The 19,324-nt window shown below is 40.4% G+C and overlaps 1 protein-coding gene across 14 annotated transcripts in view; it reads left to right on the top strand.

The window, feature by feature from the left end:
• epb41l2 (erythrocyte membrane protein band 4.1-like 2) overlaps positions 1-19,324 on the top strand; it is a 107,170-nt gene that overhangs the window by 9,749 nt on the left and 78,097 nt on the right. For 12 of the 14 annotated variants that reach the window (XM_088626917.1, XM_088626904.1, XM_088626913.1 and 9 more), the window contains exon 2: positions 2,307-2,433. In XM_088626917.1, the coding sequence (XP_088483043.1) occupies positions 2,331-2,433 (103 nt within the window). In that variant the 5' untranslated portion in view covers positions 2,307-2,330. Of the gene's footprint in view, positions 1-2,306; positions 2,434-9,949; positions 9,973-11,408; positions 11,582-19,324 lie in introns of those variants that run through there. The other 2 variants (XM_088626910.1, XM_088626909.1) reach the window with 2 other exon arrangements.

The raw sequence follows: 19,324 nt of genomic DNA, 5'->3' as shown, positions 1-19,324 counted from the left end.
ACACCCATACATTGATATGAGGAACACAATAGCATGGACCATTTTGCATTTGGTTGTGAGGCTGATGTCTTTGCTCTTCCAGATTTGGTGCATGCTCAGCATCGCACTACTGCCTAACGCAATTTGTCGCCTGATTTCAGGGCCGCAGTCTCCAGTTCGGTCGATCATGGATCCCAGGAAGCAGAAAACCTTGACTCATTCGATCTCTTCACTATTGATGGTTATTTTGACTGCTCCATTTCCAGCTGTTGTCATGATCTTCGTCTTTTTGATGTTGAGTTGGAGACCCATCTTTTCACTTTCCTTTTTGATTCTTAAAATGAGGTATTTCAGGCCATCCTCCGTTTCCGCCAGTAATGTTGTACCAGCTTCAGTCAAAATTGAAAAACCTTGGGGTTATATTCGATTCTGGCTTAACATTTGACCCACATGTTCCTCAGAAATATTGCTAGACTACACCTTATGCTATCACTAACTGTGGCTGAAAAGCTAATCAACACATTTGTATTGTAACGCAACGGGGGCTCAGGCGGGCGCCCTTGCCGCATCTGGTCGGCCCCATCCCGACTGGAGGCTCGAACCCGGGACTTCCGCGTCTCTCTGCAGCGACCTAGCCCCGTGAGCTAAAGAGAGATCTCTCTACAGTCCAGTAGCTGTGGTCCTGCTATCACAGGGAAGGGCGGTGAGCCGTAAGCGTTACACTCTCCCCCGCTTAAATCGCCGTTGCGCTACAGTATTCTCTCGAATTTACTGCTGTAATGCTCTACTTGCTGGGGTATCTAAATCTACTCTGAACTAACTGCAGTATGTCCAAAATTCAGCAGCCAGAATCCTGACCAGGTCTAGTGCAAGTGTTCACATTACTCCTATCATGGAGTTCTTGCACTGGCTTCCGGTCAAATTCTGTGTAGACTTTAAAATCCTCATGCTCACCTACAAGGCTCTGCATGGCTTGGCACCTCAGTACCTGTCTGAACTATTATCGCCCTACCCCCCACCTCTCAACCTCCGCTCTTCTAATTCTGGTCTCCTTACTGTCCCCCAAGCCCGTCTACACTCTATGGGTGACAGGGCCTTCTCCTGTTATGCCCCCAAGCTCTGGAACTTTCTGCCAAAGGATATCAGAGAGTCACCTTCTCTAAACTCAAATCCAGATTCAAAACCTTCTTCTTTAGGAGAGGCTTTACTTAACTGGTTCCATTCTTCACCCCTCTGCTTTTCTTAGTATCACCATCCACAGTCTCCTCTATATATTGTAATTGTGTTTTATCTTGTGTATTCTTCTTTTTATTGTTTGCTGTCATCCTGTAAAGCGCTTTGAGAAGCCACCTTTAAAAGTGCTATATAAAATAAAGTCTATTATTATTATTATTATTATTATTATCATTCAATTTCTATAATTTCTTTAGACTAGAACTTTTAAACATCAAAGATAAATGAGCAGCAGCTATAATATGATGCACAATGTGTAGTTATAACTACAATATAACAATTTCTGTAAAAGAGAAGAAACTGATCAAGGTTCACAAATATTCCAACTAAAGCTTTGATGATGCATTTACATGCTCTTTGTAGATGTAGTTAGTACTTACATACACACCCTAGTTTAACATACTTTGGGATGCTAGAATCAACAGCTGTTATCTTCATACAGTAATTGCTGTTATTGTTTTGTTTCTCCAAATAATGACAAATTCAAAGGGCAGAAAAAGATCCCAGAGTAACAACAGTAAGCATAAAAAAAATATATAATTCCAAATGAAAAAAAATCAATAAAGTACTGTAAACCCTCTAGTGGCCTAGTGGCTGAGTCACAGATGAGCATGTGTCAAGCCTTGTCAATCAAGCTCTTAGATAGGCGGAGTGGTGGCTCTGTGGCTTAGGATCTGCAGCTGTAGCTGGAAGGCTGCTGGTTCAAATCCTGTAGCCAGCAGAGGAATCCTACTCCATTGGGCCCCTGAGCAAGGCCCTTAACCACAGCTGCTCCAGGGGTGCTGTACAATGGCTGACCCTGCGCTCTGACCCCAAGCTTCTCCCTGTCTGTGTGTCTCATGGAGAGCAAGCTGGGGTATGTGAAAAGACGAATTCCTATTGCAAGAAATTGTATAAGGCTAATAAAGTGATGTTATGTTACTAATTTGTTTGAGTCCCCTTGTGCAGGATAAAATAAAGCGGCTTGTTCTACACCTCTCTTCAAATAACACCTCTATTGTCTGTGGAAAAGGAACTCAAATATTTGCTTCTGCCTCCACCTTTCACGCCTTTGTTTGTGTGTTGTAATCTCATACCCTGGTATTGGTTTGCAGCACAAAGGAAACCACCCCGTTCTCATGAGCTACAGATGTAAGAGCAGGACCAGTTTTGCAAACCAATTTGCTGAATGGAGCAGAAAGGGACGCTGTTCTCAGGAAGAGTTTTCACACCTAAGCTCAGGTATTTCACCTCCACCTTTCATCTTAATACTGTGGAACAACTGTAAAGCTTACCGGTGAGAATTTAAACCTCTTACATTAATTACTTCTCTGCATGTGATAATGGCACAGGGATCACATTACCGTGGTTTGTTTATCAATTTTTTTTTAGCACGTAATATTTCTTCTCATCCTAATTAGCTTTTGGGACAAAAGTAATTATTTTACTTCAGTCTTGTCTTATCACTAAAGATAATCTCTTCAGGATTTGCTTGAAGGCTTTAATGTGATTATCTTTAAATATATTCTTTTAAATGTTCTTTAAATGTTTAAAATGTTCATTTTAAAATGTTCTTTTCCCCCCATCGTTTTGTTGGCAAAAATGAAACCCAAAATATTTCAGTTTTTTACTTTCATTTTTAACTGAAGAAATGACGAAATGATCAAACTCCTGATATATGCTTCATTTTTACTTTCATTAATGTGTTAAAAGATTCTTTTGTGAAACAGGTTTTGGGAAAAGTCATAGTTATGAATATTCTGGTGAAGTTCCATGTTCTGGCGAAACAGCAGCTACAGAGACACTCGCAAGTGTGAATCTGTGGGTGCCAAGTGCCACAGGGTCCGACATCAGTTTTCATTCCAACCTCTTAACTACCTAATTGAACTTGTTATTCCGGGTCTCCCAGGTCCTAAGCTGTTAATGGTGTACAGAGACCTATAAAAACATTGCAATGCATCACCTGAGAAACATGGTTGGGCACCGTTTCATTTCTCATTTTCCGTGCTAACTGCAAATAACACAGAAGTTGTTTACCAGGAAATGCATTTGTCCTGAACAATTGATTGTTCTGTCATTTGAATGCAACAAAACACTTGCCTATTACAGTATATTGCTTTATAATTTTAAGAAAATATGAATACCTTGCACACATATACCCTGCTAATATTCATTAAGGCTATGCAGGTATGTATCGTTAAAATTTGTATTTTTTAAATGTACATGTTCTATCTGAAATAAATTGTATTATTGTTTATTATTAGTAAAGGCTTATATAAAAGGTATAAGTTAGACATTTCACATGCAAGGTTGTCTGAATAAGGAAGGAACAGCAGAGGCCAGTGCTTCTGAAGCTGAGGTGAAGAGACAGCAAAGTCATAACATTATAGTTTCTTTGCTGTTCTCTTTCCTTGTTTATTCTTATCTTTTCATGGGAGCCTTTAAAGAATGTAGAAAATTATATTTAAATAAATCAAACATTTTCCAGATAAAAAGATTTACAATGGTGGAGAAAACAAAATTAAAAAAAGTGGTCTTGCACATGAAAAATTTGAAGACAGCAATATTTCTACTTGATGATTTCCATCAACCACTTCCAATAGAAGAAATTTACATACGTACACTTTCTACATAAGAAGTAGAATCTATTGTTTGTGAGTACGACCAGTGTAACACCAATAGTCTCTAATGTGACCTATCTGTACTACTTTATTTATCTCTTCTGCTTTATAAAAAGGTAGGATACAGCAAATATAGAAATTGCTAATAAAAGTATGTAATATAACATTACTGTGTAAACTGTTAAAGACCTTTTTAACAAAATAATAAGTACCCTTTTGTTATTAGCTTTGAATGTGTCATATTTGATTCAGATGCAAACGATACAAAGATAACTGTATCACCAGAGAGGATTGCGGTTCACCTCAGTTTACATACGTTTCAAACTGAACTACACAGAGCAGATTTTCCAGTATCACAGTAAAGAACCATCTTTTAGGGAAGGGAATTCTGACAATGGGGAAGCAATAGAAAAGACAAAAATAGAAAGATACAGTATATAGTTAAAAATGCAGAATCTAAATCTAAGATGTTATGTTAGAATTGTACAATGCACTAGTAAGACTTCATTTAGAATATTGTTTACCGTTTTGGTCACCATGTTGCCAAAAAAATACTGCAGCTCTGGAATCAGTCCAGAGAAAGGCAACCAGATATATTCTGGGGCTGAAGGGATTGTCCTACAGGAACTGAACCTTTTTATTATTGAACAGAGAAGATTATAGTGGGACCTGATACAGCTATTCACAATCCTCAAAGGCAGTGAGAAGGTCAACCCGGCGAACTTCTTCAAAAGAAATGGTGAAACACAAACCAGAGAACTTAAGGATATCAGTCTTATGGACATTTTATGCATTTAAAACCAAAACCAGGAGGCACCTCTTTACACAAAGAGTTTTGGGAGTATGGACAGTCATGTTGTTGAAGCTGATTCCCTGGATTCTTCATATTCTTATGTTTGGGTGTTCCATTTTGTTAGAGATTATACATTTTAAAAATAATGTTATATTCTTTCTCATTGGCTCAAAATAGCCCAATGGTTTTGCACGTATTTGAGCTTTAGCCCCACCAAGAAAGCTCACTGAAACAAAGGCAAAATACAGAACATTCAGTAAAGTGCAGTAAAAACAAAAACAGAAAAATGTACAACATAATAGAGCCAGGTAATGCCAGGCAAAGAAAAACATGAAGTAAAGTCAAGGTCAAGTTCTGTAAATGTGGTCTTGGGACATACACTGTGGGTTCAAGCCCAGACTGGGCACTGGTGTTGTATCCTTGAGTGGATTGCTCCAGTAATACAATATACCCACCTGTAAGAAACTTGTGCAAATGTCACCAAATAAATTAGCAATATAAGATAAGATCACATTATTAGTTTTATACAATTTCTTGCATTAGGAATTTGTCTTTTTCACATACCCCAGCTTGCTCTCCATGAGACACACAGAGAGAAGCCTGGGGTCAGAGCACAGGGTCAGCCATTGTACAGCACCCCTGGAGCAGCTGGGGTTAAGGGCCTTGCTCAGGGGCCCAATGGAGTAGGATTCCTCTGCTGGCTACAGGATTTGAACCAGCAGCCTTCCAGCTACAGCTGCAGATCCTAAGCCACAGAGCCACCACTCCGCCTATCTAAGAGCTTGATTGACAAGGCTTGACACATGCTCATCTGTGACTCAGCCACTAGGTTGAAGTTAAAAGGGTCTAACAGTGCAGGAGTCGGTCATGGCTGTCTCATCCTCCTCCGCAGCCAGGACCATCTTTTCACTGGTCAGGTTATTTAAAGGACGCCAATGTATGGTGCTTCTACAGATAAATGTTACAGTTTCCTTTGTACACTCTGTTCAAATACGAAGAGGTGCCATTTATACTCTTGATGTCTGGCGCCTATATCCTGTCTTAATAACAGTGTCTCTTAATGTACCTGCTTTATCCTGTTTGATATCAGCAGGCCAGATGGTGGATTGTTATAATTCTTTTTACTAATCTTTTTAGAAATCTGTGCCGCCGTGGTCTGCGATTTCATTAGAAACAGCATCAGATAATAGCGGAGAGAGAAACTTTGTACTCTGGTAACATCATTGAGAATAACATTCTAGTCAAAGAGCATCGGTATTTTGTGGAATGTATATTTACAGAACTCATTTTCTTTATAGGTTAATTTTCTTTTTTTCAAGTTTGAGGGTACTTTGAATCTCATATCTACAACTACATTATAAATGTTAATCTTGAAAAACATGTTTTCAGCAACTGAACATTCAGTATGCGCTAATTCTTTCTATTTCTTCTTTTTTGCTTGTTTGTTTTAAATCTAAACTCTGGATGGACTGAATGATGGAAATCACTTCTGGAACATGGGGCACCTGTGTCTGGTGAGTTGTATCATACCTTTGAAAAGTTCTGATTGTTTAACATTCTATTTTTCTTTTAATTAATATTTTTTATGAATGCATCTATGAAAATTCCAAGAAACGCAACTTTTTTTTTCTGTTATTAGAGCAACAGAAAGATAGAGTTTAATGTAACACAAATCAATAGAGATGTTGGGTTATATCTTAGATATAGAGCATAGTATATGATATACAGTATAATATAAACGTTTTGGAAGTAATTTATTTTACATTCATACATTAGTTTTGTCAGATAATACCAATCATTTTATTTTTTCTATGTAACCATAGTATTGCAGATTTTTATCAAGAAAATTAAATGTTTTAGTGCAAAAGGTTGAATTAATCTCAAAATGAATATATTGTACAAGTACCACAGTAACAATGTTGTAGATTATACTATTTACTGTATCTCCCTCACATTACTTTCAGTTTTAATGTTTTGTGCTGGTATTTTCTGAGAAGTTAAGTTAATTCATGTAAATATGAGGTGAATTCATGCATATCTTGCAACTGTACTGCCACAATTTCATACAGATTTTCAAAATTGTTATTTAATTGCTGAAATCACATTATTTTGTTTTTGTTTTATTGAGGATATCACAAATATATGCAGTCTACAGTTGTATGTTAGCAAACTTTCTGCTTTTTAAAAATATAACAGCAATGGCAGAATTATTCTTGTTCATGAGATTATGCATGGGGCCGTTTTTTTTTTCTTCGTTAATGTCAATCTAGAGCAGTAGTTAAAGTTACGGCCGAGATTCCTAACCCATGGCTGTAGGTTCAGGCGGCTGTTGCAGACGCTGTTCTTGTATGATTCTCCCTGAGCTCTGGAAATTGATACTAGAATTGCTGGAGAAGCCCTGCGATGGCTGGAGGAGATTCACTGTACAGTATCTCAACCTGGGAAGCTCTGTCCTGATAGGCCAATAGGTTCCAATAAAGACTGCGTGTGAGCTGAAATAAATATTAATTTACAGTAGGTTGGGTCCAGACGCGAATGTTTTTGCCGAAAGTGCAAATAGCATCTTTCTCGTGGCTTTTCCGAGCTGTCATTTCCAGCTGTGGATTTCCAAAGAAAGACACGACGATTGACCTAAAATATAATCTGAGACAACCCATGCATAAATAATGAATAACGAGACCTTGTTCTCTTCTAAAGTGGTAATTGATAACCCTGCTATTGATCCGGTCTTTTTTGATATGTAGCCTTGTAATCTGACAGTGACGTGCCAATGGTTGTTATTTGCACTCAGATCTGCCCTAGAGGATGATTTTCAATTCAGTGTCCTCGTATACAGTAATTGTGCAACTTTTTCATTTTGTCTTTCCTTATCGCATTTTAATACCCGTTTATATGCTGCTAATATTTACCAGATTTCAAAGGCAGATGCTTTCTAAGGAGACACTCATGCTACTACAGAACCAATGCATACTTTCATTGCCAGCAGCCGTATCACCCTGCAACTCACAACTGGCAACCCACTGAAGCTAAGCAGGTGTGAGCCTGGTCAGTACCTGGATGGGAGACCTCCTGGGAAAAACTAAGGTTGCTGCTGGAAGAGGTGTTAGTGGGGCCAGCAGGGGGCGCTCACCCTGTGGTCCATGTGGGTCCTAATGCCCCAGTATAGTGATGGGGACACTATACTGTAAACAGGCGCCGTCCTTCGGATGAGACGTAAAACCGAGGTCCTGACTCTCTGTGGTCATTAAAAATCCCAGGGCGCTTCTCGAAAAGAGTAGGGGTGTAACCCCGGTGTCCTGGCCAAAATTCCAATTGGCCCTTACCAATCATGGCTTCCTAATACTCCCCCTCTATGAATTGGCTACATTACTCTGCTCTCCTCCCCACTGATAGCTGATGTGTGGTGAGCGTTCTGGCGCACTATGGCTGCCGTCGCATCATCCAGGTGGATGCTACACATTGGTGGTGGTGGAGGGGAGTCCCCATTACCTGTAAAGCGCTTTGAGTGGAGTGTCCAGAAAAGCGCTATATAAGTGTAAGCAATTATTATTATTATAATTATAAAGAAACATATTGTAAGGAGCACCAGTTATTCTGTAGGCACTGTACAGGGAACAGGAAGAATTTGAGTGGAATCCATGCTTTGCATTTCTATCTTTGCTTTTATCTTAACATTGCTGTAAACATTAAATCCGAACACAATAATGTTATTATGGAGTCCGAGAAATGGGATAATTCTAGCGCTTTTACAGGACCTAATCCAGGTATATTAGTGTGCAAGTTCTGAATGTGTTTAATGTGCAGAGCTTGTCTGAAATAAGGTTGCCCTGACTCTTTTTACATTTTACTCTTGTGGTTCTGGAGAAGTGTGAGCTAGACCACTATGATTAAAATTCACCCCATAAGGGGAATGGATACACGAACCTTTAACCTGAAGAGGCTGAAATAATGAATACCTGACTGGGTTTAAATACTGTACATTTCTTTATGGATTTTTTTTTAAACAATGAAGACATTTTTTTTCAAATGTTAAAAGTGTTTACAGGAGCAATGGATCTGAGTGTCACATGCTGTGAGGAGGCAGGGTGAAATAGAGAAATGTATGTGATGAATGGATAGATACTTTATTGATCCTGAGAGGGAAATTGCAGTGCAACAGCAGCTTAGCACAGCACGGTGTAACGAATGATACAATAATAATAATAATACAATACAGTCAGTACACTCAGTGAGAAGTGCACTAAGAAGAGTTACTCACAGTCCAGAACACACAAAGAACAAACCAGAACAGTACACAAAAAGTTATATTGCACAATATACATATATATACAGTATATATAAATGTATTGCACAAGTCCCTGGCATATATTGCACAAAAACAGATGCCCATAGACGTGAAGATGTGTAGTCTGCCCTGTGTAAAATGCAAATGGGTACAGACTGGGGCAACTCAGGGGACTATTTCCCACTCAGTAGAAAATCACAGACAGAAAATAGGAACCACTTCTTCACACCGAACGTTGTGGGCGCCTGGACCCTCAGGCTGAGGCCCAGACCCGCATCACTCTCACGAATCAGCCCAACAAAACTTCAGATTCACTTATCTACTTAAAATACCAAACAAGCAAGGTGGGCCAAATCGCATCAGTGAGGTCTGCCTGCTTGAACTGCAGCAGTCCTCTGTTTCCGTGGAAGTAGGAGAAACCACATACAGTAATATCAGGACAGTACCACTGACACCAGGATGCTCTCAACACATCGCCAACATTTTTTAGCTGCAGAGAGACCAGATATCTGTAGCTAAACCTGGTTCTGTCACTGCAGGAGGCCACGGTTATAATTTAGAAATGATTCTTGAGGAGAAGGAATACCCTTGTATGGAACAATGGATAAAACAGAGAAGGAACCTATTTTAAAAACATAATCCCAATCGGTCATCCCCAAAAGCTGTAAAGACATGGCCTCACACCCCTTGGATAAAGTCAGCACAAGGGACTAGGGACTGACTTAATATGACAGCATCTAACAGGGGTCAGGTACACTCTGAATATGGAAGCATAATTTATATGGTCCCCAGTATTGCTGTGGGAAATTCCTTCATCTGTAATATTCACATCGCACTTTGTGATGTTTTAATTTGGAGCCATGAGAGGTTTTAATTTTTGGTTATACTCCTTTAAAAACAATCCTGTAAATACGCTGATGTTCTACTATTTGAAAACCACGTTGTTTTATTCACGTACATTGCGCGTATGCCTTTAACTAAGACGGCCCATCGCCGATGTTCATTAGTGTAAATTCTAGAGGTTTCAGTTTTCAAAACGGAGAGGAAACTAGAGGTCAACGGTTTCTGACGTGCTTGTGTAGGTGCGTGTTTAGTTCTCTTGAATTTGGAGGAATAGTTTTGGTATTGTGGAAAACTTCTCCTTTTTTGTTATTCAACGAAACCAACGTGAATGTCAATAAAACACGTCTAATTTTTAAAACTGGCGAAGTTTACTGTGGAGTCCCCACGGGCCTAGTCAGCCATAAGATCGCCTTTCTTACGGCGGAATTCGGATACTACAAGTGGATAAAAACAGAGGAGAAACCTGTTTTTACAAACATAGTCCCAACCGGTCATCCCCAAAAGCTGTAAAGACATGGCCTTACGCCCCTTGGATAAAGTCGGCACAAGAGACTAGGGACTGACTTCATCAAACAGCGGTCAGGTACACTCTGAATACGGAAGCCTAATTTATATTGTCCCCAGTGTTGCGGTGGGAAATTCCTTCATCTGTAATATTCACATCCCGCTTGCCACTTGTGTAACAGTTGTGTAATGTTTGATGTGACGAGGTTCACAAGCTGGACAGCACTGAACTGTCTCCGATACTTTAGAGAAACATTCTTCCCTAAATTCAGAAATCTAATCCCAGAGTTCCCACACCTGCCAGAATCACAACGGGCCCAGTCCTACTGGGAGAGGGAGGAGTGGAAGTGGCAGTCCAGTATGTGATCTCCTGTCACAGCCTGAGGAACAGTGAGTCTGTCCCCGAATAATGCTTAATGTGTTTACAGTATATGTAAATATTTTACGATACGTCTTTGTTGGAAATGTCTGTAGATTTTATTTTACTTTTTGTTTTGTTTTATGTGAATTTCATTATTTTTATTTGCTTTGGCAACACTGTACCCATCGGCCATGCTAATAAAGCACCTTGAATTGAATTGAACTACTCCTGGCAGAGGTGACATTTGCGGGCTGAACCTAAACTGAAGTCAAAGGACAAAAGTTAAACCCCCCTAAAAAAGAAAAGTTGGGGCGGCCATTCCACTGCAGCATGTTGAGGGATATCCGTGACTTTTACCTTTTAAAGCTCTGTATTACTTAAACTGCTCCGTTTTAAGTGAGGCACTCGTATACTGAATATCTGACGTTCACAACTTTCATAAGCTAAAAGACGCCATGGTCTTGCCAACGCACAGCACCAGATCATTCAATTACACACGACGTGTGAATGTGAAGTCACCTACACTACCGGCGTAACTCGCCCCCCCCAAAAAAAACGCATTAAACTCCTGTAAAAAGTTGTGCACGTACATCGCACATACAGTAGTCGGAGCCCTTTCTCCCCGCTTGCGCAGCGACCATCGCCGGCACCACCGCCGCCTTGGCACACGGTCAGTGGGAGGAGTGGCTCTCCGTCGACAGACGCTGCGGGAACCCAATCACGTCGCCATGTTACCCCCTTGGTGGGCCCGGGGAGGCCAATGAAATCGGAGAAGGATGGAGCAGGACCTATTTGCCCGGGGGGAGGGGGAGAAGAGGAGGGCGGGGAGGTAACGTGTCCGGTGGATGGGGGGTTCCCTCCCAGCGAGATCTGGTCTGGGAATTTCAATTTCAGAGAGGGAGCGGAGGGCTGGTGTTGGGAAAGTGTTGTCGCCGCGGACGGCTCTCGAAGGCTGCAAGTCGCTTCACTGTTTTCGGAGCCAGGTGAGTGAGCACACGTGTGGCCGGCCAGCAGGACAAGGACTGGTAATAGCTGATTTACCTCACCAGCTGTGATTTATAAACGCATGTTCGTGGATGGACGCATGGATGCATGCATGGATGTACCTGTGTGTGTTTGTGTGTGCAGTGTCGCGGTGTTTCTCAGCGTCTTGCGGATGTTGTGCACAGTTTTCGGACCCGCATTTTGCTCTGTCAGCCGGGGAATTTAAAAATAACTGCGTGGCCCGTCGGAAGGGAAAATACGTTTGCAGAGGAAGGGGGGAATGACTTGATACGGACGGCGTAGCGTGATTCAGTCAACAGATTTATTAAAATCCGTTTTGAAAGCGGCTCTGGCTCAGTTTTTGTTTGTTTGTTTGTTTTTTTTGCACAATGCTACCAGTGAGGTTCAGCTGTTTTTCTCCACCGATGCGTTGTAAAAGCTCTTCTTAATCTCTGGCATCATTACTGTGTCATCATGTAACCCCAGCAGTCACTGTCAACAACGTTAATCCACTTAATATGTTTGTAGTAAACATGAATGAAATGTTTATTTTGGGAGATTTTGTATTTGGGGGGGGTCCATCACTGGCATTGTTTTAACATTTGTGGAAGTTGTTTTTTATTCCCAGCTGTTTTTTCCCTTATTTTTTTTTACTGTCCTTCGGTAGTTTGAGTCGAATCACATTCCGTGCATCTGTTTGGATATCACCACAGGGGCGACTTTCTTCAGAGAAAAGCGCTCGTAGTATGTATATATATTTCACGCTGAAATGTGGGGTGATGTTTTATTTGACTAATAAATTAAAGACCCTTTATAATTTCGCCTTTGAATCTATTTAACTAAATGTAGTTTTACGTACACTGTCGTCAAGCACTGTACAGTTAGTTCACGTCAATGCGGCGTGTGTATGGCAAAATTACATCTGGCATTTGTTGGATTAAAGAGGTTAGGATCGGTTTTACATCTTGAATGAGCTCGGCAGTGCGCACAAATTTCTGATGCTGCTTGTTGGTAGTATTACTGTATGTTGTTGATTTAAAAAAAAAACTCCACGGCGCCATTTTAAGCTCAGCGGTCTGCGCTGGTTATGATTTAGCTCCTGCTCCTGGCTGACAACGGGGAAAAAATTCATGTTGAGCGAAAAGAAAAGGGAATTAATTTGATTTACATTTATTATTTCTATTTAAAACAAACAAACAAAAAAAAAGCTCTGACGGAACAATAATCCACTTTTTCGTTCTGATTCACCTTTTAAATGTAATGTTTCTTAAACCTTATTATACTGTACAGTAGCTAGGGCATAACGGTACTATTCGTCCTCCTACTGTACTGCTTGTGTAGTAGATTATCTCACACAGATGGGTTGATAACATTTTTGAGAACGAATGCAACAGTTGACTGTACAGTAATCAAATATACATTTTAACACGTTTGTTTGATAGCCCCAGTCCCATTTTGATTCGCCGTGATTAAGAAATCGTTTAATTTGTAAAGACTGGAGACACTCCAAGGGGAGAGACCCCTTTTATGAATGAAGTCGTGTATGTGATTATCTGAGCAGCCTCGCCCCCATAAAACGTACCAGTACAGTAGCACTGCCTGTCCAAGGTAAGCCTGAACTGGGTTCTCCATTTCACATTGTGCATGATTTACAAAAGCTGTTTAACCTCAGTTTTAATGAACATTCATAATAATAACTTGTACTTAACAGACACTACTTCGTAGCTGACTTCGTATTTTGGTCATTTTAGGAATCGCTGCATATTTCAGTGATCAACATGCTTAAAATCTGTAAAACTATTCATCTTCTTTCATTGTGTCGGAACATTTTTAGTATAACTTGGTGTCTTTTTGCGTTGCTAAGATGTCAGTCGTCACTTTTCAGCATCTGTTTCCTGCTGCCGCTGGTACGCACAAATCATTTTAGCCACAGTGCAACCTGTGTCTCGGTTGGCCAAGTTGATCTCGCTAATCATAAAGACCCTTAATTCTAGTGTGTCAGACATTCTCTCTCACACTTATCCATCACAGTAACCACAATATCAACTTATATAATTATGTGGTCTGAGAACATGAACAGAATTAACTGGAATACTGTATTTGCAATTCCGTAAACTTGGTAGACCGTGGAGGGCAGGGTTGTGTATTGGCACCCGTGAAAGGTCACTGGGACAGCACTGTGGTGCAGTGGTGAGCATTGCGGCCTTCCTGGGGCGCTGTTTGTGTGGAATGTGCATGTTCTCCCTGTCTTTGCATGGGTTTCCTCCCGGTGCTCTGGTGTTCTCCTACAGTACAAATGCATATTGGTAAGTTAATTGGCTTCTGGGAAAATTGGCCTAGGTGTGTGTGTGCCCTGTGATGGACTGGCGTTCCGTCCAGGGTGTACCCTGCCTTAAGCCCTTGGTTGTTGGGATAGTCTCTGGCTCCCCTGCAAGCCTGAATTGGAAGACGTGTTTGGAAAATGAGCGGATGGAAAGGTCACTCAGCTTAGTGTTCTCAGACAGTGGTCATACGATTGGAGACTTACCGAACTTCCATTATATTTGACAAGATCTTTGTTACAGTTTGGATACAGTGTTGCTGCATGTGCTAAAATGTGGATGGAACATTTCTTAGTCTCTTGAGTGTGCACCAGCTGGTAATTTCTAACGCACGTTAACGACACCCTCAACTCCATAAATGTGACTTAATTGATCAGTGGAACAGTGGAAGATTACTTGTGCTTAAGTTACAGGAAGTAGTACTTGTTTTGTAGATTTTCGGGTGGCTGTGGTCTGATGATTTAAACTTGATGAAGTAATCCTAAATGTCACCTGTTAAATTTGAAATACTCCCCTCTTATGTCATCATATGTGCAGAAAGCATTTTTAAAACTCAATATACATTAATGCAGATGTGTTCGACTGTGCACAATCTGGCCTACCCAAGTTTCTCTGGCAAATCGATTAATGCTCTGTAGGAAAAACAGATAGGGGCTTGCCCCAGGGGAAAACATTTTCAATAAAACCCTCTTTAAGAGCTGTCATCGGTGGGTTTTTTTTTTGCTGTCAGACAAAAGTGTTTGCTAAATGTTTGTCATTGCTTATCAATGGTACATGGAGCTTTAGTCTTACTGTATAAAGTTATTATCTGTTGTATTTGATTAATAATTGTGGCAAAGAAAACAATCCCAAATAGGTCTTGGATCCATTGGTGGCTAGTCCACCTGAAGTATTGCGCGAACGTACAAATGGCACAGAGGTGTGTAGTTTATTTTACAAGAATGGCAAATTGGCTTCTTTCTGTGGTTTTCTTAATTTTCGCTAGGCCTGACACTCAACAGGTTGTCACTTCATCACACCCCTGTCCCATGAATTCTCTCACTGATGGGGCGATGTAGTGTGTATGCAACAGCCAGCGACGTGCGAGTGGTCAGGATCAGTCATAATAGTTCCTTACACTTTTATAGTGCTTTTCTGGACTCAAAGGTCTTTACAGGTCATGGGGATCCCCTCCACCACCACCAGTGTGCAGCCCCACCTGGATGATGCGACAGCAGCCGTAGTGCGCCAGAACGCTCACCACACATCAGCTATCAGTGGGGAGGAGAGCAGAGTCATGAAGCCAGTTCAGAGATGGGGATTATTAGGAGGCCATGATTGGTAAAGGCCAATGGGAAAATTTGCCAGGACCTACTCTTTTCGAGAAACACTCTGGGATTTTTAATGATCACAGAGAGTCAGAACCTCAGTTTTATGTCTCATCCGAAGGATGCCGCCTTTTTACAGTATAGTGTCTCTGTCACTGTACTGCGGCATTAGTATACATGTCATAAAACATGTTATCAATCTTCAAAATCTGTGTACTTTGTTTTTCCCCAAAACAAATGTGCATGAATAGAGTGATGAGCTTCGTGTGAGGTTCACTCTGATGAATGCTTGTTTTGATGCACACATTGTTACATTGTCTTAAATGTTGCTAATTGATTTACAGGCATTTGGTTAGGTGTAGCGATGCTGCAGCCTTGCAGTTCTTCAGTCCTGGGTTTGATTCTGGCCTGTGGAGCTTAGGTGTTGAGTGTCAGTGGTTCCTCCATCATGGCCTTGTGTAATTTCTCTGGGTGCTCTGGTTTCTGTCCTGCTTTAATGAAACATAGTCCAGAGACATACTGATTTACAAATATTCATAATTTTTTTTAACATTTCTATATGTATTACAAACATTTTCCTGAAATACAGTATATACCAATACTTTCAATAACCTGAAAACTAGGCTTAGAAAATTAATCTTGCCATGCAAGAGCTGCATGCTTGTGTTGTGCACAAACTGCAAGTACTTCCAGTGTCCTCAATCTTTTATTACATTACGTTTAATAAATGTGTGGCTTCTGAAGCATTAGTGCCATTTCCTGTGATATTTTTAACTTTGATGCAAGAAAGTTTGTGTTGTAAAATAATTGGTTGAACAGAAGGTTGTGGAACGTTATAGACTGGTTATTAAATCTTGGTAACAAAATAAATTCATTGACGGTCTAGAAAGAAATGACTAATTTTGAATTAAGCACCAAATCGTGAACTTTGTGAAAGTACTGTAAGTTCCCATGTAAACGCAAACTTGCATTTGAGTTCCCACGGATTGTGACGCGATGAGGCCCTTCCTGCTCACTAGTCACCGAGTGAATAAGTATCGGTTCTGAAGCAGAAATTTCCCTGAAGAAATGTTAACTTTGCATGCAGATCATATTAGAGCAAGTTAGTCGTATTTGTCGGCAAAACGGTGTTTAATTTGAAAGCAATATTTCTATTGGATTGAAAGAGATGTATTCCCAAGCCTGCTTGTTTACAATGTCAAAGGCCCACTTCGGCTGACTGGAGGTTTTGTTGCCTTGTTCTGAATTGCTGGACATGGCGCTGCACATACCTGGAAATTCTGAATATTTTGTTATGTACACTTGTAAAACCTCCAATTTACATTTTACTTTTATTTACCCAATGGTGTTTCCTGGGTAAAACCTCCAATTTACATTTTACTTTTATTTACCCAATGGTGTTTCCTTGCTGATTCAAGTGATCTTCTCTCTCATTCTCTTGTACCTTATTGTAGTGTGAGACAACAAAAGATTGAAGCCATGTCTGGTAATAGCAGAAGACATTTCCAGGAGTTTCCTCTTTAGGGATTCTATTTAAGACCTGGGTGTGTATTTCATACGTTATTGTTATGTTGACATGTGAAGCTGCTCTTCCTGCAGTCCTTAGTATTGTTCTTAGCAGCTGAGTGTCTTGGTGGGCTTTTTCCAAAAATAAACATGTAAGCTAGGCTACGGTGCTCCTGAGTGGACTAGGAGGTAAAGGCTTCCAGAGCAGATTGAACTGTCGGGTCCAGATGTTGCACAGTTGACCCAGGGGTTATGAGTAGGATTCCCCACCCTGCAGTGATGTCAGTGCTCTCCTGTCACGCTCTGCAGAGCTTTCAGCTTGTTGACGCGTGAAGCTAGGCTCATTGAGTGGCTGGGTGGGTTGAAGAAGCATGTTTGCTCCTTATTCTGTCTGTCCAGTACAGGAGTTAGAGCTGAGACGTAAGGCCACATTGGCAGTTGTGTACTGATGTGTAAATATAAAATACAACAAAGATGTTTAGAGCACAAGTATTTCCTTTTCAGTGATGGAACTGCCAAATTGCCTCACAGATGATGATTCTAATCTTGATTGCTTTGAAATAGACTCTGTTTTTGAATTGAATGTTGACAATGAAATGAAACATTGAATGTTGTCAATATACAGTAATACACGCATTTACTTGTGGTCTTTGTCATTTACAACTTACATCATTGTGGTGTTCTCCTACGAACTGATATTTTGCTTTCTGCTAGATCCTTTGTCCCGCTTAAAGGTGTTTTATTTGGGTCTGAGGTTACCTTGTGCAGAGCTTTTTCTTTTTTGTAAGTGTTAAGCTTTTTTTTATGAACTTTGCATCATGGTTATAAATCTTACTGCATAGTTTTAAATTGTACTGCAAAATACTTTCCAGTCAATAACAAAGGATAATTTGGAAATTTAGTCATATTTAGTAACAGCCAATAGGCAATCATGCAAACGAAAGAAAACTAAATTTACTTCATATAGATCTCTGGGTACTGGAAATAACTTCCAGTACCCAGAGATCTATATGTAGTAAATTTATGTTCAAAGGTATGTTTTAATATTTACACATTTGCATGTTGAACATGTTACTCCAAGAGCACTTTGGAGTCTCTGTTATCTTCTTTTTAGTATCGAGCTGAAATGTACTCACTTTGTTTTAGTTTATATCAAAGAGCAGAGGATCTTACAACAACAATCTCTTATTATTTTTCTGTTTTGTTACTATTTTGCACCCCTTTCTGCTAAAGGCTCTAATGTCCACCTGCCTGACGGTGTTTATTGCTGTCCAGCTGTGTTTGATGAGAGGGAGTGTGTGAGCAACGATTTTGAAAGCGGGCTGTGGCTGGTCTGGAGCCCTGAGTTAAGCACCATCACAGCAATCTGGGTCACTCTGGGACTCTGCCTGAGGGCCAGACCATCTGTGGAACGTCCCTCCATGAACTTCAGAATGGCCCGATTGAAGAGTAACACCATTACATTTTGTTGCTTTTATTGAGCAACATTGTCTGTGTTCTGTGATATAATTAGGCCTGTTACTGTGGTTAATATACTGTACTGTATAGAGGGCTCTGTTCAGTCACTGACCACAATGTGAAGCCCTGCCTAGCACCTGTTGCCAAGACCCTGAATCAGAAACCCGGTCATGAGCTGGGCTCTGCTCGTCTTCCACAAAGCTCTGAACTGTTTGCAGTCCAGTCCCAGGTCGTTCTTCTCTCAGGGTTTCCTTGTGGTACGTGTTTGTGGGATAGACATGTAGTTTAAATGTTTAATCGGGTCAGTTCTTAGTTACGTGGGTTGTCATGGCCAAGGAAGGTAATGGAAGTGTCTAGGGCTCTATAGTAAGGCTCCTGGTGCTGCTAAATTAATTCCTGCCTGTTCACATCAGGCGCGCTGTGAGTGGCTGACTATGATTTTTTTTATACCTCTTCCAGCTCATCTGAGTGCGTTGTGTATATGTGCCTCTTCCCTTATGTCAACGAGCTTTTGTTAGCGAGGGAAGTTTAGACAATGGGAATCTTTATCTTAAGGCCTTTTGCAATTGTTTAATAATGTGAAGTTCCACATTAGGCCTGCTTGTTTTGTTCGCATTTCTTGATACCCACTTCAGCTTGTACTGCATTGTGGCTGGTGCATTTGTATTCTAGATGGGCAATATTGATGATCGTAAGCATTGGAAAACCCTGTACAAGATAAAACGCACTTTATTTTACTTGGGCTTGAGCAGTATTGTAGCTTGGTGCAGTCACTTTCTCTCACTTGCAGTATACATGAACTCGCCTTTTACCAGTACATTAGGAACTGCACTCTGTAGTATACTGTAGTACATTGAGAACAACCTCATTTGCCATGTTTAATGAATTAACGTATAGTAGATAATGCAAAACTTCACCCAGAAACCTGCCATGCACATTACTGTTGTAGAAAATGCACATTGTGCAGTGTTTTGCTGGGAGTCACCTGATATGCGATTCTAACATTATTTCCCTTGAATTTAATCAGGATTGTTATGTATTAGATGAATACAGCATTTTATTAATTCAGAATACTTTTTAGCTAGAAAATATTTTTACTAATGTTCACATGTTTTTTTATAATAGGTCCAGTAACTCAGAGGTTTTATGT

This window comes from Lepisosteus platostomus, chromosome 3, assembly GCF_059453375.1.
Source record: "Lepisosteus platostomus isolate fLepPlt1 chromosome 3, fLepPlt1.hap1, whole genome shotgun sequence".
NCBI classification, from domain to species: domain Eukaryota; kingdom Metazoa; phylum Chordata; class Actinopteri; order Semionotiformes; family Lepisosteidae; genus Lepisosteus; species Lepisosteus platostomus.
The sequence above is the reverse complement of the archived record's forward strand: the minus strand, read 5'-3'. Positions and strand labels throughout refer to the sequence as shown.